Genomic DNA, 22025 nt, shown 5'->3' with positions numbered 1-22025 from the left:
ACTGGAACAGGTTTCTCTTTCTGTCTTCTAAATTACTAAAGCTGAATCTCTCTAAGTGAAGACATGGTGTTCCTGAGACCACCCACTGCTTCCTAACACCACCCTCTGCCCTGGCTTCTGTACCCCCACACTGCTCGAATACCCCCTGCAGGTGCCCTCCCAGAGAAGGCCCAGAGGCCCAGTCTTCAGCTCCTACCTCTCCCTTCCACCCTGCTCCTCCCACTGCCTTTGGCTCACATGGCTGTGAGCCCATGCCGGTGTTCCTAACTCCTTGTTACTCTCCAGGGAAGAGCTCTGCACATCACCTCCCCACAGGCAGCTTCCTTCCTTCTGCCTCTCTCCCACACAATGAGGGCATCTGTGACTCCCCTCTTTGACCTCCCACACTCAATTAATTGCCAGGTCCTGCAGCCACTGAGCGACCACAGCCAGGCTTACATTTCTTTCCCCTCACCCAGTTCCAGGACTCACAACATCAGCCTTAGGCTCCATCCCAATGACACACATCAGGTGCACGCACAGAGCAGTCTTCCCAACAGGCCGCTTTGCAATTACCCCTTGCTAAAGTAGCAACTGCTCTGTCAGAAGAGAAAGTCTAAATGCCTCAGTGAGGCACAAAGAACCTTCCAGAACCTGGCCTCTGCCACTGTCCAACCTGATCTCCGCTGTTCAGTCCTGCAGGTCCCTGACCCACCAACTTCCACAACTTGATAAAAATGAGACATAAGAGAAACAGATCAAGCAACAAGAAAAGAGATCCACCTAACATATACTGATGAGAAAGTGAGGGCATTTGCAAAAAAATCAGTGCTGTCTGTTCAAAGTGGGCTCAAGTCTAAGAACAAAGCTAAATAAGCATATCACTCACTAGTCTAGGATTACAGTCTTTCTCCCCTTTTCTTCTTGAAAGAAAATCCTATCCAGCCTCAATATCTAGTCAAAGATTCATCTCCTCCTATTTCCTTCTACCTTTCTGAATTCTAAACTATTTATTGACCATAAGCAAATATGTTCTTTTTTTTATAGATCATAAATCTCGTTACAGAGAAGAGAGAGGCAAAGAAGGCAAAGCAGTAACACTGACAGCTGCTCAAAAAATATGTAGCGAAAGACCATTAAGTCAAAAATAAGTTCTTTTGTGAATGGCTGTGTACATGAGTAAAACTATACAAGCTTCTCTGTAACTCCTGAGTCAGGTATGAAACAGGTATGCTCCAAAAATAACTGTTGCTGGGCAAAGCAGAAGGCGAAAAACAGACCAGAGTTTTCTTAAGCAAAAGGGTGGCGTGTTTTTCCAAGTTGCAGCCACTTCACCTAGTTTCTCAATCCAGCTGGAAATCTAGAACGGCACAGGCTAAGCTAACCCAAGGAAGTATGCTGGGCCTACTCTAACAGTTTCCAGGCATAAATGCGTGCACGCACACACACACACACACACACACACACACACACATGCACACACACAATGATTTTTCTCACTTACATCTGGAACAATAACTGTAAGCTTGGGATTTAAAGCATGATAGACTTTTCCAATGGCCCCCTTATAACACCAGAATGGATTGTAATCTTGAGCATATTTTGTATTGGCATCTCTGGCAGTTGTGAAGATCTTGTACCAGAGCGTGGCATTGCTGTAAGTGTCAGGAACACAGTGCGGTGGCTGTCTGCAGGGAAGATAGGGAAAGACCTGTGCTCAGCGGCCTGACACATTTACCTGGATCTCCCCGACAGCTCCTGGAACAATACTAAGCACAGCCACGTGTATGGAAAGGAGAAATAAGAGACATACATGTTTCTTTGCTATAACTATCATCAAGTTTTTAGTTCAGAGATACTTTTTTTTTTTTTTAATGCACATGTAACAGAATGAGAAACAGGCATCCAAGATTTAGGAGTTTGGATGTTAGATTTTTGCCTTCAGAATTCAAACCATGGCCTTCTCACACATGATATAGCCAAAGAGGGACCTGTTCCTTTTAAGCCCAGTTTCTCAAATTAACTAATTTAGTCACAACTAAAAGTTTTACACACAAACTTCTCCATTAAGTATTACAACCAACAGCAAAATATGTTTAACTTTACCTGATCTTATCCTAAAAAACTCCAAACTTCTACAAGAGATAAATCCCAGGATAATTATTCTTATTTAAAAAGGATTCACCATAGAATTCTTTTAAATAGGCTACATCTTGTGTATCTCATGTGTTTATAGATCATAATCTCGTTACAGAGAAGAGAGAGGCAAAGAAGGCAAAGCAGTAACACTGACAGCTGCTCAAAAAATATGTAGCGAAAGTTGTAGAAGTAACAGTTTCATGGAAAATAAGGTTCAATTTTTACTTTCCATTTAAAAAATAACTCTTTCTGATAAAGGAGATTAAAAAATCTTTATGTTTTGGGAGCTTTAATTATGGGCCATTCTGGTCCAGGACCTGGTCTTATTCATCTTTTCTGAGACATGCCCCTTCCCTGAGGAAAGGCAGCCTGAGGACATGCAACAGCCTGAGGCCTTTACCGCCTTGCTGGAACATACTCTCTGATGTTTCTGTGCATTAAATCTTACCTTTAAAATTCCAAACAAAACTTAAATAATCCTTAGACAGGTCCAGGAAGTAACAGTTCTACAAATAACATAATGCAAGACATCCTGAGAATTTGCTAAAGCACCCCAATCATATTCACAGTAAATGGACCTCCTCATACACATCTACTGGGCTCAGGAAACCACTTACACGGTGATGGGGAACACACCAGGGTTGGCAGTGAGGGTCATGCAGGATGTGAACACCACCTGCTCACAGTGACCATGAAGGGCACAGTCGTCCGAGCTCCACGCTGCAGGCAGGGTAAAGGTAATGTTTATCTCTTCCTGGGCTTCCCTGCCTATGAAAGAGAAATTGGGGGGTGGGGGAATTGTTTTGTTTTGGCAAATAAAGGCAAGAAATCATATTTTCATTATTCTCTGGGATTTGAATGGATCCTGAAATCAAAACAACTCAAGAATCACCTATCTGCCCACAGAAGGACACTTGGCTTTGTGGGATTTTAGGAACAGTTCTGAGCCAGACTCTGAGGTCCGCGCACCTGGTAGAGCTGCAAACTGGCAAACGGAGAGACCAGAGTCACTCCAGAGCTGGAAGACGCCAAGCAAGGGCCCTGGGAGGGCCAACGGGGAAAGCTGGGGGTACCACATTTGTTATTAACACTAGTCTTACCATCTGTACAGCACTCTTGCCATTTCCGAAGTGCTTTTATGAGTCTTATTTCACTTAAAATGTACCACTACCCAGTGAGCATGACCAAAGAAGTGTTACTGGCTTCCCTTTTATATGTGAGCACACTGAGGATCAGAGGCCCTAACAGGCATAAGAAAGGGCATGGGGGCAGCACACTCAAAGGCACTGAGAAGCGACTGGTGGCTACCACGGGGGTGGGGTGGGGGCAGCAGGGGAATAAAGGGGCAGGAAAACCTCTCAGTCATAATATAAGTTGGTCACCGGGCTGGTAGTACAGCATGGAGAACACAGCCAATGGTTCTGCAACATCTTTCCATGTTGACAGATAGTAACCACACTAGTGGGAGTGAGGATTTAATAATATGGGTGACTGCTGAACGACTGTGTTGTATATCTGAAACCAATAAAAGATTGTATAGCAATGATACTTCAGTTAAAAAAAAAAGACAAAAAAGGGCACAGGGCTGGTAAGTGATGATACTTAAACAAAAACCAAGGTGTTCTACCACTACAGCAGAGGAAAAAGGCCCACTTAGACCATGGAAAACCCAGAAGTTACCCTTACCTCATACCACGGGAACAGTTCTCACCTATAGCAGCCAATGGGAGGGCAGCAGGTACTCCCGAGTTCCTTTAAGGACTTTTGAAGGCTCTTAGTAACCAAAGAACCAAGGACTATTCTTCCAACGCCTAGGCCTCCAGCATGAAGCCTTCCTAATTATTCCAGTTTCCACTACTTTCCTCAACTTTTTCCTGAATCACAGTCTTTTGACTTTAGTACTGGTCAAGGGCAGCATTCAATGTTTTATAAATGCTTCTTTTTAATATTATCTAACAAGCACTTCTACAGCATTTCCTCTGTGCAAGTGCTTAATAAATATTAACTCATGTTATCCTTGTCTCTTCCATGATACCAAAATTCTAGAAAAAGACCAGATCTTAGGCTTTCCTATTCTTTGCAGCAGCTAGCAGTCCTGAGCTAATGGTGGGCATTCAAAAATTTGTACAATAGCAGTACTTGCAGTATGTACTGAAAACTCCAACATAATAAACCTGAATAAAAATGTTGTTTGTAAACATTAAGACCAGAGATAGGCCTTACAGTTTCTTCCCCTTTTCTCACTCTTACAGGCTGTTATTGAGAGCCTAAGGCATACCAAGCACTTCATCAAGCGCAGATATAGTAGAAATGATTCCTTCTTGACGTCATTCGACTCAAGCTCAACAAAGTGGGGAAGACATGCAAAAATAAAAAATACTCTGATGAGGAAAGCCATACACTGCTAATACTCAGCCTGTAATAGTGATTGCCTGAGAAAGACTAAAAGGAAACTGGCTAATACATACCTGAAAGTCCGATCTGATGCCCTAAAATGGTTGAGTACAGATGGGTGACATTGCGGGAGAACCCTCCAAAGGGTTTGAGTGGGTCCAGTGTTAGAGTGACGGCAACCGAGATGTTAACTGGGCCTGAATCCTCCAGGGCCTGTGGGGACTGAGTGGATGCTCTGGCCTGCCCACTGGTCATTGTGCTTTCCGGAGTTGTAGTGTCATTTGTGAGATGCTTTAACGTTTCATTCTCTGATACACACAAGTCCAAATCATTAAACCGCAGCAGAAAAGTATTCCAATCCTTCAGTATAAATGAAACAGAGAGAAACAAGTGTGAGTAATCTAAAAGTGCAGCCAGGCAGCCACACAGTCATGCCCTTCAGTGTGGAATCATACAACAGGGTAACTACACTTCAGAGCTGGTCACTAAAACAATGGTGACCAGACAGCCATCAGACTCTTGCACTGGCATACACCTAAATCACTATCATACTCATAACCTAAAATATGAACGCTTCATTGGCACGAGATATTAAATAAACTGTGTGATTAAACCAACTTATTCAAGAAAATATGTAGGGGAAAAAACAGCATTATGATACTTACAGAAAATGATCTAGCCTCAGAATCAAACCTGAAATCTTGAACAAAAGTAGCAAAACATTAAAAGCATTAATCCAAACCCATTTAGTATTACAATTAGTTTTTTTTAATAAGTCTACCTTAAAATAATTCTTCAAAAGGTCAATTCTATATGTCTTGCTTTCTCTCTAGAATGCAAAACCACAGTAAATAGCAATACTTATGTAGGACATTTTCCTCGTCATGGGCTTTGGATGCCACCTTAGAACAGGACAATTTCATGAGAGAAGAGATATCTTTAGGCTTCTCTTGCATTGATGGTTTAAATCATAAGCAGTTTTAAAAACACATAGAGCTGATTATATCATGGTTTAGCTGATATCAACATACCAACATAGTAAAGTACCTATCTGGGTCTATTTTCATTTTACCAGAAACTCAAAAATAACTCAGGCTGAAATAGTAAGAAGGAACTAACCTAGGTTTCTACATGTAACTTCTTTTTCTAAGCAACATTAGTCTACAAAAAGTTGCCAAATATGAAGACCAACATAATTACACTCCCAGTTACTCTAACATAGCATTAAAAATGCCCCTTGAGCAATCCCCAAGCAGTCCAGGGAGTCTACCTTTACGGCTCCTGTATCAGCACAGGGTAGATAGTAAGAATGCAACTGCATGTATCAAATTACAGCTTCCTGGCCGCCTACAAACTCAGCAGACCATTCAAGAACATTAGGGCTGAAAATGAACATTGTAGCCTCATCCCTTCATATTCTGGACATGAGGAAAGGGAGGTGAACAGCAAATTAGGAACTCTCCAATTCCAAAACTGAAGTCAGAATCAGGATCAAATTTTCCGAGCCATAGCCCAAAACTTTTCCCATACATCTAGGATCCCCAATTCAAAATAAAATCACTAAATTAATTATAACCAAAGTTCTGCCACATCTTGGCATTGCTTTCCTGAAGAGCTCAAGTCCATTTTTAACAGTCAGCCAACTGCCAATCTCAGGCCCCATTATAATTATTAAGGGCTAATTATCCAGACTACATTTCAACCGCTGGCCTTGGCTGACTATTCAACACAAACGCCAGCCCAAAGGGAGAGCAGTACCAGGACGCCACAGAGCTGTGGTTGTGACTAGAATGTTCTCAGCCCCAGTGTGAGGGCAGCCTGTTTGCACAACCTTTAAAAATTCAGGCAGGGTCAGAAAAGAGAACTAAGCCAGCCACTATGTCTTTTGGTAAGAAACTCTTTGAAAGGGTTTCATGATAGAAATAACTAAATTCTTTACTTTGCCTTAGAGACCACTTGAGAAGGAGGCCCCTCTGCCAAGATCACTTAAGGTCTGGAATACCACAGAGCATAAAAGAAAAACCACAATTCCCACTACACTTGCAGAGGTGCACAACAATGCAATCTCACCACTCACCCACATTCCCACTCCCACCCCACATGCCCAAGAATAGAAAGTGTGAGAGAAGGTGCTCAAGGAATACACCAGGACAGGAACCAATCTGTAGTAGAAGAAACCTTATCCACCAGCGGATTCACCATATCATTAATTCAGCATAATTTCTGACAGATACATGCATTAGTAGGTACATTATCATTCACCTCTAATAAACAAGAATTTTTAACGTTGTAGTGTTTTCTAGACTAAACATACAATTTTTTTAACATCTGCATTCTGAGTGTTCAAACTTACACATACCTAGATTAAGGATTAAAGAGCAATGCCCTAATAATAATAAATAAATTGACTAAAATGTTAAAATCTAGGAGGCAAGTTTGTAGATAACTGAAGTTTTCCTTTATAAGTAAAAGACAAATATATTTAGAAATAAGATCCTGCTTTCTATTCTTTAGGATCCCTTCTTATCCTATAAGATAAGTTCTCAGGACAGCTGATAAAACTCCCTGATGGTCTAAATGAGTAAGCTGTAATTGGTAGCATTACTTAAATCAGTAACTATGACTAGGTATTTCCTAACAAAGTGAGTCACCAGGAGATAGAAGACAAAAAAATTCTGAATACTGCTCTTTCTTACTGGGATAAAAAAGTCACAACTAAATAAAGGTGTGTGAAGAGCCCAAAGATGTTTCCCACTCCATAACGTCCAAGCCAGCTGGAGATGGAACTTAGAATATACTGTACCTCTGCCATTTCCGGTGACTTAATCTCCTTGATTTTGAAGAAATAGCCCAAGGTCAGGAAAGCTATTGCCATGGCGCTTACACTGATCATAAAGACCACCAGGGGAGGCCGGCTGCTGATGTACAGCTTCAGGTTCTCCAGGGGGTTGATGTTGAACATTATGCTGATCAGCTCCACCTGAAAGGAATTAATCGGAAGACTCATGGACTGAGGTGCCAAAAGGAAACCCATGATTCTCATTTGTGTGTCCTTTAATGGGGTTGGGGGGATGAGGTCACTCATTATTGAACTTGAGAAATGTTTAATCATAAATCCATTCAAAAGATTAGAAGGAAAAAACACTAAATGTTAACTGTCATTATTTCCAAGTGGTAAGATCTTTTGGAATGAGTCTTCTAATTATTCCATAATGAACATTCACTACTTCCATATTACTTAAGAAAATGTTTAAGCAGGTCAGTAATATGACACAAATACACGCCAGCATGTACTAAAATATATTGAGGATGCTCTCATTTCCTACCATTGAAAAGCTGAATTCTATTGATCAACATTCTGTCCTGTTTACTGCCAAATGCAACATACCGGTTCCAGCACAGCACCTGGCAGAGAGACACTCATTGAATATTTCACTTAATTCCCTCCCTGCTTAAAGCCCTTCTAAGGCTTCCAACTGCACCAAGGATGAGGTCAGCAATAGCGCTCTGCAATGGCCCAGAGTTTCATGACGTGGAAGTCCTCCTAACCTCGACTACATCTCCACCAACTTCCCCTCTTCCCTCACTGGGTGTGGACACACTGGCCTTGCTGTTTTTTAGGATCAGCTAGCTTATCAATTTCTGCAAGAAAGTCAGCTGGGACTTTGATAGGAATTTGCACTTATTGTCATCTTAACTATATTGCTTCTCAGCCCATGAACCCAGAATGCTTTTCTATTCATATTTTTCTTTATTTCAACAATGTTTTGTAGTTAAGTTTGCACTTTTTTTGCTAAATGTATTCCCAAGTATTTTATTCTTATTGGAATTTTTGAACATGTCCTATCTGAAGACTTCTACCTCTGCCTAAAATGCTTTTCCCAAAAATGTCCACATGCTTACTCTTCGTAAGCAGCAGGTCTCCACTCAATAGTCAGCTCCTCAGAGAGGCCCTCCCTGACCACCCTCAGCCCCCCATCTCTCAGTTCCCTGCTTTGGTTGCTTCATATCATTTGGTGCCCGTCAAGAGTGTAATCAAATTTTTTACTTGTTTACTGTCTCTCACCTCTTATTTGTGAGCTCCATGAGAGGATTTTGCCAGTCTCGTTCACTGCTATGGCCCTAGTCCCAGGCCCCTAGAACAGCAGCTGGCACATAACAAGCATTTATATATACGAGATATTACAACAACTCTTTAAAAAGCAATTTTTAAGAATCTGCTTTTAAGATTTTCAAGAACCAGCTTTTAAATTTAAAAGGGAAAAAGATGCATCAACAGCCCCTAAGAACTAATAGCAACAACTTGCAATAGCCAGGCTATGTACTCATTTATCCTTGTGAGAGTCCTTTGAGATGGGAAATAATATCCTTTCTACTCTCCCTAGAGACAATCCGTTATTAAATTGGCAAGTACCATTACCCACAAACCTTCTGTGTATTTCTACTATATGTGTATATATAAAGAGACACAATTACTGGTAGTACATGTGAAAATGAGGGGAAATACTTTGTATATATCCTTGTACTACTCAACATTCTGTTTCTGAGATTTGACTTCTGTTGATACACACGGATCCAGTCCATTCAATTTACCTGCTGTACTGTTATGGAAAATACTGGAAAAACCTGGACTGGATCACTGAGGGAAGAACCAAGAGGCACTCAGAGGTCTTGGAGTTTTGAGGTTTATTTTACATTACACTGGCAGGCTCAGAGGGGAGTAATCTCCCAAGGTCTGAGCCTGGAACAAAAGCAAGGGATGGAACCACCAAAGACCCCGAATAGCCAAAGCAATCCTGAGAAAGAAGAATAAAGTAGGGGGGATCTCACTCCCCAACTTCAAGCTCCATTATAAAGCCATAGTAATCAAGACAATTTGGTACTGGCACAAGAACAGAGCCACAGACCAATGGAACAGACTAGACAATCCAGACATTAACTCAGACATATATGGTCAATTAATATTTGATAAAGGAGCCATGGACATACAATGGCGAAATGACAGTCTCTTCAACAGATGGTGCTGGCAAAACTGGACAGCTACATGTAGGAGAATGAAACTGGACCATCGTCTAACCCCATATACAAAAGTAAACTCAAAATGGATCAAAGACCTGAATGTAAGTCATGAAACCATTAAACTCTTGGAAGAAAACATAGGCACAAACCTCTTAGACATAAACATGAGTGACCTCTTCTTGAACATATCTCCCCGGGCAAGGAAAACAACAGCAAAAATGAACAAGTGGGACTATATTAAGCTGAAAAGCTTCTGTACAGCAAAAGACACCATCAATAGAACAAAAAGGAACCCTACAGTATGAGAGAATATCTTTGAAAATGACACATCCGATAAAGGCTTGACGTCCAGAATATATAAAGAGCTCACACGCCTCAACAAACAAAAAACAAATAACCCAATTAAAAAATGGGCAAAGGAACTGAACAGACGGTTCTCCAAAAAAGAAATACAGATGGCCAACAGACACATGAAAAGATGCTCCACATCGCTAATTATCAGAGAAATGCAAATTAAAACTACAATGAGGTATCACCTCACACCAGTAAGGATGGCTGCCATCCAAAAGACAAACAACAACAAATGTTGGCGAGGCTGTGGAGAAAGGGGAACCCTCCTACACTGCTAGTGGGAATGTAAACTTGTTCAACCATTGTGGAAAGCAGTATGGAGGTACATCAAAATGCTCAAAACAGACTTACCATTTGACCCAGGAATTGCACTCCTAGGAATTTACCCTAAGAATGCAGCAATCAAGTATGAGAAAGACCAGTGCACCCCTATGTTTATCGCAGCACTATTTACAATAGCCAAGAATTGGAAGCAACCTAAATGTCCATCGATAGATGAATGGATAAAGAAGATGTGGTACATATACACAATGGAATACTACTCAGCCATAAGAAAAGGGCAAATCCAACCATTTGCAGCAACATGGATGGAGCTGGAGGGTATTTTGCTCAGTGAAACAAGCCAAGCAGAGAAAGAGAAATACCAAATGATTTCACTCATCTGTGGAATATAAGAACAAAGGAAAAACTGAAGGAACAAAACAGCAGCAGAATCACAGAACTCAAGAATGGACTAACAGGTACCAAAGGGAAAGGGACTGGGGAGGATGGGTGGGTAGGGAGGGATAAGGGGGGGAGAAGTAGGGGGGTACTAAGATTAGCATCCATAGCGGGGTGGGAGAAAGGGGAGGGCTGTACAACACAGAGAAGACAAGTAGTGATTCTACAACAGGTTGCTACGCTGATGGACAGTGACTGTAAAGGAGTATATAGGGGGGACCTGGTATAGGGGAGAGCCTAGTAAACAAAGTATTCGTCATGTAAGTGTAGATTAATGATTAAAAAAAAAAAAAAGGCAGTTCCTATGTGGTGACCTCTAATGAGTTCTACACAATGATATAAAGGACATATAAAAGTGTAGGCAAAGGGTCTGTTTGTGTTTATACAGAGGATCAAAGCCTAATTTGGCTACCCCAAAAATGAACTAAGATACGATATGAAAGAGAACTTCCAACATCAGCACTCTCGGGAAGACTCATGCCAGAAGATGATCATCAAAAAACCCCAACAAAGATCCACGCACTGCTACAGCTGTAGATGCACTCATCCCACCAGCTCCTGGACTTGCCATGGGAATGAAGGAGATATCTAAGCTGTGCATACAGTAAAACAACAAATTTGACTGGATCTATACTGTTGGAACTCAACCAAGAATTAGGAGAAGTGCAAATTGTAGCACTCCAAAATCTTACAACTACAGACTATTTACTGTTAAAAGAACATATGGGATGTGAACAGTGCCCAGGAATGGGTTGTTTTAATTTGTCTGATTTTTCTCAAACTATTCAAATTCAGTTAGATAATAACCATCATATCATTGATAAGTTTTCACAAATGCCTAGGGTGCCTAACTGGTTTTCTTGGTTTCACTGGAGATGGCTGGTAATTACAGGTATGCTTTGGTTATGTAACTATACTCCTATTATGTTAATGTGTGTGCACAATTTAAGTAGTAGCTTAAAATCTATACATGCTGAAGTTACTCTACAAGAAGATATGTCAAAGAAATAATCAATCTTCCCATGTTTTCTCCCGCCTGCTACTTCTATAGCTTTTCTTCTTCCTTCCTAATTACAACGAATTCTTAAATAGAATTCGTGCCTCATATCAAATTTACCGAGTATCATAACTCCTCCAAGTGGTAAAGATACCTCAAGACAAATGCTGGGCATAGAAGCCACAGGGCATAAATATGCAAAGAAATAAAAAGCTAACCATTTCAAACAATAAGGCTTCTCTCTCACTTACCAACTTAACATTTCCCTGTATGGCCCCGGAAGATGACTGGTTAGCCAGAGACGGGTAAGATTCCTCAAGGGAGGAACAACCTAAGACAGGCACAGTCGCGGGGGGGCCATCAGGTGAGAAATTGGGGATCAACAGAGGTGAGGCTTAGAACCTCACCCCCCCTGTTCTGAGAGAAATCTTCTGCATACGTGGATGTTTTATTGCCCTGGTCTAGCTTGGATTAACACATAGTCTACAGGCACACACCTGATCATCTACATGTGCTCTCTTACAACACTAAACTATGTTATCTACCTTTATCTTGTATCTACCTACCACTTCAGCATTTTATTAAAAATAATAATAATAAAGAGAGAAATGTGGTATCCACATATAAATCAAGTATAAAAACCAAATGAGTATTCATATTTGAACTGACTGTTTAGAGTTCATAATGCATGAGCAAAACCGAAAGTTTCTGTGATGACTCCCCTTGTACTGTTCACTATGTAACTTATTCATTATGTAAGAATTTGTTCTACATGTAAGAACTTGTTTGTTATGCCTCAGAAGATTGGAGACTGACGAAAATTAGGCTTGGGGTGGATTAATGATTGTGCATTGAGCATTGACTCCCCTATACAGAATTTTATTGTCATTAACAACCATTTGATCAATAAATATGAGAGATGCCCTCACAAAAAAAAAAAAAAAAAAAAAAAGGACAGACTTCCAATGGTAAAATAAATAAGTAACCGGGATGTAATGTATAGCATAAGGAATATAGTCAAGATATTGTAACAGCTTGGTAGGGTGATAGCTGGTACCTAGAATTATCATGTATATAAATGTTGAATCACTGTGTTGTACACCTGAAACTAATGTAATGTAATACTGTGTGTCAACTACCCTTCAATAAAAAATAATTATCTAAAAAAAAAAAAAAAAAAAAAAAAGGCAAGGGGAGCAATATATATCTTTTCACTTCCGTATCTGTAACATTCCTACATGCACAGCAAACAAGCAAGCAAGGGGTATAAGTTTAGGGAGTAAGTGCCTGGCAGAGTGGGGAGTGAAGGGGAGGGGAAGTTAAGGGAGTGTCTGTTGTCTTTGCGAAGAAGAGCAGCAGAAGGGAGCCACCTGGACTAGACTGCTGTCCTTGTAAGTTTCTTCCTATCAGTACAGTTTGCATTTGTATTACAGTTGAGTTATCCTGGACTGAGGCCAGCGAGGTTCTTCACACTGTTTCTGCTCACAAAGGGAACAACAGCAGTCACAGAACAGCTCTAGCACAATTAGGTCCAAGGTAAGCTCACCCACAACCTGACTTTGTATTGTCATGCTGATGTGAACCAGAATGTGAAATGGTACCTCACCATTACTTTAAATTGAATCTCCCTCAAACTGAGCATCTCTTCATTTATCAGCCATTTAGGTTCTTTCCAGGTCTGATGTCTGAATCTTTGCTATGTACTAGTTTGATGTTTGCCTATTTCTTACTAACATTTAGCAGTACTTTTTATATTCTAGATATAAGCCCTTTCCCATATTTTATATCATAACTATTGCAAGTCTGGGGATTTTCTCTAATATATTTTATGATATCTTTTGCCATATGAAAGGTTCTTGATTTTTTTTAACAGCTTTATCGAGATATAATTCACATACAATTCACACATTTAAAGTCTACAATTCAATTCACAGAATTAGGCAAACTTACTTTCAAACATTTTCATCATCCACAAAGAAACCTCATGCCCTTTAGCAGTAACCTATCACTGCTATTCCCCCCAGCCCTAAGGCAATCACTAATACAGCTTGTCTCTATAGATTGCCTATTTTGGACTTTTCAAATAAATGGAGTATGTGGTGTTTTGTGACTTCTTTCACTGAGCATGATTTCAAGGTTAATCCACACTGTAACATATTAAGTAATTCATTCCTTTTTTACTGCCAAAAACATTCCACTATATGAAATATTTGATTCATAAACACTGGCTATCCATTCATCAGTTGATGGACATTTGAGTTTCTACTTTTTAGCTGAATGATGCAGCTGTGTGTTTGTAAGCTTTTGTGCAGACTTATGTTTTCATTTATCTTGGCAATACCTGTCCTATTTACCTAGGAATGGCACTGGGGTCATACAGCAACCACGTTTAAACCTTTGAGGGCCTGCCAGACTGTTTTCCAGAGTGGCTGCACCACTCTGCACTCTCACCAGCAGTGTAACAAGTGAGTGAGTGTTCCAATTTCTCCAAACCCTCGCCAATGCTTATTGCTGTCTTTTTTATTATAGCCATTCTAGCGAGTGTGAGGCGGTATCTCAGGGTGGTCTAATTTGCATTTCTTTGATAGATATAAATTCTTGATTTTAATGTATTTATCAGTTTTTTCCTTTTATGATTGTGTATCTGTAAATTATTTAAGAATCCCTTCCCTATCTTTGTATGTCATAAAGAATTTTTAAAATTATTTTCCTCTCCAAGTTTTATAGTTTTACCTTTGGCTCTGGTCTTTTATCTACTTACAATTACCTTGAGAGTCCAAAATCAGGTAGTGTAATAGTTAAGTATTTTTCTATATAGATGGCCACTTGTCCAATACCACTTATTGAACATGGTTTTTATATTGAACATGGATTTGTACTGCTGTCTCTCACATACATTAAGCTCCCAGATATATGTGGGTTTGTTTCTAGGCTTTTCATGTTTCATTTGCTGTATCTGTCCTTCCCTATCTCAGTACCATGCTCTCTTAAATCCTGCTACCTAATTCAAGAAGTCTGCCATTTTACTTTTACTGTACTTTGATACAAAACTGCCTCGGCTACTCTTGGCCCTTGGCTCTGACAGGAATTTAGGTTCTAATTGTAAATTTCCCAGGAAAATCTTGTTGGGATTTAAGCTGGAATTGTACTGAATATACTATTTGGGTAAAAAAGGACATCTTTACATCTTTAATGTGCTTCCTAATCTAGGAACATGCTATCTCTTCATTTATTTGGGTCCACTTTTCTTTTTCAGCAATTTTTAAAAACTTTCTCTTACATGTCTTGTTACATTGATTTAAAAACATACTAATTTATGCAGTTATCACTGAGAGTAACTCCTAAAAGTTAAGCAATACACTTTTGTATATCATCTTGATTCCAGATACTTCGCTGAAATCTCTTATATTCTAATTAGCCTGTTTGTAGCTTCTCTTGGGTTTTGTGCAGTCACACTGCAAGCAACAAGTGTTTATTCCTTTGCAGCCCTATTATTTTTTCTTTTACTGCTTTGACTTGAACCCTGACACCCTCAATGAAATGATGAATAGAAGTGACAATAGAAGGAATCCTTGTCTCATTCTGGCTTTAAGGGAAATCCTTCCAAGTGCTTCAATATTTAATATGGTCTATGTTAAGGGTTTACCAGGTTAAGGAAGTAGCCTTCTATCTCAAGTTTGCAAAGACATTCACTATAAATGTTACAATTTAATGAATGCTTTATCTGCAACCTTGGAACAATCAATTTTTCTCCTTTAATTTGTAAACATGAATTATGTTGACTCATAATTGCATTCCTTGGATAAACTTAATATGATCATGATTTTTAAAACCTACATTGCTGATTTATGCTTACTAAATTTTATTCTGAATCTCTACACCTACTCATAAGTGAGATAAGAAACTCATAGGCCATGAGCATACTCTCCTTGATCAGTATGACTAAGTCAGCCTAGAATAAAATTAATTTTATCTATTTTTTAGAACAATATGTATAAGATATCACTTCTATTTCTTGGGAGCCTGGTAGACCTTGTCCAAAAAACCATCAGGTTTTTGTTTGGTTTTGTATTTTGTTTAAACTATCCAGATTTTGTAACTACTGTAAGTCTATGTTTTTTATTTCTATTAAGTTAATTTTGATATTATTCTAGGAAATTGCCCATTTTACATCAGTTTTTAAGATTTCTGGCACAGCATTATTTTGTGATTTGTTTTACTTCAAATTTAATTGTAGTTATGTTCTCTCTTATTACCCTTTTGTGTTTGCCTTCTCCTCTCTCTTTCTTCAATCAATTTTTCCAGAGCTGTATTGTGTTCATGTTTTCAAAGAACCAGTGTTTGGTTTTGTAACTTATATCTAGATAATCTCTTTGGGTAATACCTACTTACTTTTATTATTTTTCTCCACTGCTTTCTTTGGGTTTTCTCAGTTCCGTTTTTCTAACCTCTTCAGTTGTAATCTTATCTAAGATTTTTAATTCTTTTGTATTTCTAACATAAACATTTCAAAATATAAATTTCCCTCAACGTACTTCTCTTTTAGCTGTTTTGCTTTCCCTCACTACTACCACCAGTCTAATCCATCAGCAAATCTTGCTGATTTTCTTTCCAAGGATTTATCTCAGATCCGCCCATTCTGCCCCATTTTCCTGTTAAGATGACAGAGACTGATTGATCACTTATTAGCCCTCCACATCTCTGCAGTCCTAAGGCCTCTATACCCAAGCGCCCACTGACTATCTCTACACCTCTGTGTTACACAACATGCCCCAAACTGACTCATCTGCTTTCTTGCCCAATCTGACTCTTTTCCTGTAATCCCCATCTCACTCTAGAACTTTGGAAAACATCCTAGCCTACTGTTTTACACCCCCACCCCAAATTTCCAAGCAATTATTAAGAGGTAAAGATTCTATTTCTTTAACATATCTTACTTCTACCTCTTCCTTTCCATATTCCCTTCCTTAGTTCAGGCCCTCAGCATCTTTTTTTTGTAATTATCACTAAGAGTCTCAATCGGGTCTTCTTGCTGCCAGTCAAATAATCCATCCTCCATGTGCTGTCAGAGTGATTTTTCCAAATGCAAATCTAATTATGTTACTGCTTACATCTCTCAGAGCTTCAAATGACTAAGGAATAAAGTTCAAGCTTCTTAAAATGGCAGTACACAATAAGCTAGGTCTTGCCTATTTCTCAATGATTTGACTAACTGCTTACAATTCCTAGGATATTAGACATTAGACAATATTACAGCTTTAATCCTTTGAATCTACTGGTCATCTTGACCTTCATAAACCATATTCCACTACTTCACCGCCATCTTCCAAGACTCAGTTCAAGGATTACCTATCCCATGAAACTTTTCCTGACCCCTCCTGCCCATGCCCTCAAGGAGAAGTGATCAGTTTCATTTCTATGCCCCCACTACGCACATTTCTCACACAGAGACTGAAACACCTTACTGCAGTTGCCTGTGTATACCTCTATCTCACCAACCAAGCTGTAAACAACTCAAGGGCAAATAATGTCTTACTTGTTTCTGCATCATCAATACTTTGAAGCAAAATAGGTGATTTATAAATGCAAGTTTATTAAATGAACCAGACTTAAAATATAAACTAAAAGATAATCTAGAGAGTGATTACACAAGATTGCAGGATACAAGGCTAATATACAAAAACCAACTGCTTGCCTATATACATGTTGAACTTGAAATTTAAAATACAATGCCATTTACATTAGCACCCCAAAATTAAATATTTAGGTATAAATCTAACAAATAATGTACAAAATCTGTATGAGGAAAACTGGAAAATTCATAAACAAAATCCACTAAATAAATGATAAGATATTCCATATCCATGGATGCAAAGACTCAATATGTCAAGACGTTAGTTCTTCTCAATCTGACCTATTGATTCAACACAATCCCAATCAAAATCCCAGCAACTTACTTTGTGGATATTGACAAGCTTATTTTAAAGAGTAAATGGAGAGGTAAAAGAACCAGAATAGATAACAGTGAAGGAGAAGAACAAAGTTCTTCTACTCAACTTCAAGACTTAATAAAAACTACAGTAATCAGGACAGTGTAGTACTGGCAAAAGAACAGACAACTAGATCAATGGAACAGGACATCTCAGAAACACTCCCAGGTAAATGGAGTCAGCAGATCTTTGACAAAGGAGCAAAGGCAATACAATGAAGCAAAGAGAAGTCTTTTCAACAAACAGAGCTGAATGTCTAGATATCCACACGCAACACACAGAAACAATCTAGACATAGGCCTTACACTCTTCACAAAAAATGAACTCAAAAATCACAGACATGCATGTAAAATGCAGAACTACAGAACTCCTGGAAGATATCACGGGAAAAAACATAGATGACCTTGAGTTCGGTGATGACTTTTTAGATACAACACCAATGGCACCATCCACGAAATAAAGAACTGATAGACTGACCTTCATAAAAGTATTTTTCTTCAATTAAGAATTTCTGCTCTACAAAAGACACTGTTAAGAGAATGGGAAGACAAGTACAGACTGGGAGAAAATATTCATAAAAGACATATCTGATAAAGGATTGTCAAAAATAAGGAACTCTTAAAACTCAATAGTAAGAAAACAAACAACATGATTAAAAATTGGCCAAAGATCTTGCCACCTCAACAAAGAAGACATACAGATGGCACAGGAGCACATGAGAAGGTGCTCCACATCATGTGTCATCAGGAAATGCAAATTAAAACAATGAGATACCACTATACAATTACTAGAATGCCAAAGCCCAGAACACTGACATACCAAATACTGACAAGGACGTGGAACAACAGAATTCTCACTCATTGCTGGTAGGAATGCAACATGGTACAGCCACTTTGGAAACAGTTTGGCAGTTTCTTACAAAACTAAATATATTTCTACCATACAATCCAACAATTGCATTCCTTGGTATTTGCCCAATAGCTGAAAAATCACATCCAACCAAAATCCTGCAAATGGATATTTACAGCAGCTTTATTCATAATTACTACAACTTGGAGCAAACTTTCAGTGAGTAAATGGATAAATTATGTTACAACCCAGACAGTGGAATACTAGCCCTAAAATGGTATGAGCTGTCAAGCCATGTGAAAAGGCATGGAGGAACCTCAAATGCATATGACTAAGTGAAAGAGGCTAATCTGAAAAGGCTACCTACTGTGTGATTCCACCTATCAGACACTGTGGAAAAGGTAAAACTATGGAGACAGTGAAAATATCAGTGGTTGCTATCAGGCTACAGGGGAGAGGGAGGAAGAGGCAGAGCACAGAGGATTTTTAGGACAGTGAAAGTACTCTGTATGACACTGTAATGGAAGATACCTGTCATTTTATATTTGTCCAAACCCCTGGGCTGGAATGTACAAGAATGAACTCCAATGTAAACTGTAGACTTTGGGTGATATGATGTATCAATGTAGGGTCATCAATTGCAACAGATTTATCACTCTGATGGGGACCTTGATGATGAGGGAGGATATGGGTGTGTGGAGGCAGTATTATATAGGAAATCTCTGTACCTTCCTCAAGTTTGCTGTGAACCTAAAACGGTTCTTAAAAAATAAGTCTTTCAAATTATCACATATCAACATAAGCCAATTTAGAGAAAGTCCCAGAGAAGGCCTACTGTATTTACTTAAAAAAGTGAAAACACTTTTTATTTTTTAACAGAACTATTAAAAGTATGAATATTTCAAACTTAAAATTCCTTTCCATCATTCACAAGTGTTTTCAAATATAAAATTAACAAAGGCTAAACAAATTTATTTCCTTTGCAAAGCATTACAAGAAAATTACTGTAATCTTCACAACAGTAAATGTCATTTTTAACTAAGTTAAGCTCTGTATGTAAGAGGAGAAGAAAAGTAGACAGAGAGAAGGTACACTCTCCAGCTCCGCTTCCCCTAGATTCATCCCAACTCCAATTAGAGGCTTTCACCAGAAAAAAGAGAGAAATGACCAGGGCTGTGAAGCTACCTCTCTGGAAAGTCTAGAGATTTAAAGCAATGGGACACTGCCAAAGTTAATTTCACGAGCATGTGAGGTTACATGATTAAAGTCCGTTGATACAGTAGTGCTCTAAGACTGGTTCAAAGACAACAATAAACATCAGGTGGCAGTTTAAGAAAGCAAAAGGCAATAGTGAGATTAGCTCAGTTACCTCAAGCAACTCATGAGTTAGGAGAAAGAGGAGTTACTTTAAAGGAAAGGGAAAAGGCTGTTACAAACTGTCTAGCAACCAATTGGTTATACAGATTAATACAGCATCTGATCCTAACACACTCTTACCTCTGCAACTTTACTTCTAAGAACCTGACTGGCGGAAACACCTACTGCTGAAAACAAAGATTTAACTAATAAGATAATTACTTCAGGAGTGTTTAAAATAGTAAAGAGTGGAAAACTAGATATCCAACAATAGCAGGGAAATAGTTAAAGCATGATGTATCCCTAATAGGGACACTTGCAGCTATTAAAAACAGGATCTAAAGCAACATACACAGAACAAGGCTATTTCTTATTATAGGGTTTTAGGTAAAAGAATGTGTGTGCACACACAGCACCCAGATGGGGTAAAAAGACATAATATACCTTCAAATGCAAACAGTGATGGTTATTTCTAGCTGGTGAGACTGCATATCTTTCTTCTTTTTCTAGTTTGAAAATTTCCATCATGAATATGTATTTCCTTTGTAATAATTTCTAACAATAAAACTTATAAATATAAATAATTTTCAATTGATCCTGGTGGTCTTGTGGTCAAAATAAAACTTCAGTAAATCTTAATTCTATTCATATTCTTCATTAATAATGGCAATAAACAGGAAAAAACGAGATTTCTTAAAACAACCGAGAAACAAAAACAGAAAACAGGGTAGTCCTCTAATTCATCCTGCTGCTAAAGAAAGGCAAAGCTTAACCTGCATGACTTGTACTTGGAGGGATCTGTAAGAAACCAAGAATAAAATGAGAAAGAACACTTAGGCTAGACCCCTGCAGACAATCCAGTACTTCACGCTGCTGGGGTAGGTGGGCACAGAGGTTCTACAGTCAAGCATGGGCTCCTCCATTAGGGCAGAGGTAGTGGGCCAGTGGGAGGCCCTGGGTGGGGGCAGCAGGGGTGCAAAAGGGTGCCTGGGATGGTGAGGTGTCCCTACAGGGAAGACGAGTTTCAAGAAGGAAGAGCTTTCGGCCAAATGTGGCTAAATAAACTAGTCAGTCTTAAGAGTAAGAAAAGCAGGGATCTCTGAGCCTCTCTGTTCTTTAAAAAGCACTCAGATTAAACTGGGCTTGCATGAATGATCCTCCATCTGGCAAGATCACTGGTGACGTCTGAAATCATGCCCTGGCAGGGGAGATTGAATGGTAAGGAGGTAACAGGGATGAGGAAACTGAGGCAACAGGTGAACAACACTTCACGGAGGTTCCCTCCCTCTCTCCAAAGCCCATACACTTTCAAGTATGGCTACTTGTCCAAGTTTAAAATTGGAATCTTTGGACAGGATAGTAATACCATATTCCCAGATAATATTTGATAAATATTTCCTAACTTATTTTTATTTAAGATACACTGAACCACTCACTACCTGTGGCCCAAACCAAAAAGTTCACTTCACGTGAACACCACCATTCTTCTTAACCTAGATTTTCGACCTTAGGCTAAATGGGAAATTCCTTGAAGCTCTCCTATAAAGTCACGCCCTTTGCAAATTTCTGAAGAGGATAGGAACTGGGGGGAATACCACAGGGAGAATAAGGGAGAAGGAAGGATGAGAGGCAAGTCTGCTGTGCATGTCCCCCTCAGAAAATACACAGCTCTTATGCTACGAGAGAATGGCAGAAGAGAGACCAGGCTGAGAGGACTCACCTTAATGTGGGAGAGGGGCCCATATTGGTAAAAACTAAAGTGGCATTCCTCAAATATTCTCTGATGTTTGAGAAATTCAAAGGGCTTTAAGGCCAGGGTTGCAAACCCTGAGCCTAATAAAGAACATTAAAAGATGTGGTGCCAGATTATCCAACTCTTAGCAGAGATGAGGACATGTGCTGGTCTCAAAAAAGCCTGTGCAATCTCCTGCACCCAGCTACCTGAACACTGAGTAGAAACCATCCTCCCTCCCCTATGAAGACGTGGGGAGTACTGGCAAAATACACCCTCAGAGAGGCAAATGCATAGCAATGAAGACAGAGGAAAACTCAAGGTCTCCAGTACAGTCTCAGATGCTAATGCCGAAGTCTGAGTTTCAGTCCTTAACTAACCTCCCTGTGGCATTTGACACCAAGGGTCACACTGTCTTCTAGCTTCCACGCCCTTACTCCTCTGGCTTTCCATTCAGTTATCTGGCCACCCCTTCCTTCTCATCTTCTTCAAAAGCTGG

General features: G+C 39.3%; 2 protein-coding genes across 2 annotated transcripts in view; both read right to left on the bottom strand.

Annotated features, from left to right (window-relative positions):
* TPST1 (tyrosylprotein sulfotransferase 1) overlaps positions 1-22025 on the bottom strand; it is a 591927-nt gene that overhangs the window by 41710 nt on the left and 528192 nt on the right. The gene's annotated exons all lie outside the window — the stretch shown is intronic.
* TMEM248 (transmembrane protein 248) overlaps positions 1-22025 on the bottom strand; it is a 30102-nt gene that overhangs the window by 3552 nt on the left and 4525 nt on the right. Inside the window, exons 2-5 of the mRNA XM_036907901.2 lie at positions 7316-7492; positions 4587-4872; positions 2736-2886; positions 1484-1667 (exon numbers count right to left, since the gene is read on the bottom strand). Of these exons, the coding sequence (XP_036763796.1) occupies positions 1484-1667; positions 2736-2886; positions 4587-4872; positions 7316-7474 (780 nt within the window). The 5' untranslated portion in view covers positions 7475-7492. The remainder of the gene's footprint in view (positions 1-1483; positions 1668-2735; positions 2887-4586; positions 4873-7315; positions 7493-22025) is intronic.

This window comes from Manis pentadactyla, chromosome 10 (assembly GCF_030020395.1).
Source record: "Manis pentadactyla isolate mManPen7 chromosome 10, mManPen7.hap1, whole genome shotgun sequence".
Classification (NCBI taxonomy): Eukaryota; Metazoa; Chordata; class Mammalia; order Pholidota; family Manidae; genus Manis; species Manis pentadactyla.
Note: the sequence above shows the minus strand (reverse complement) of the source record. Positions and strands in the feature narration are given on the sequence as shown.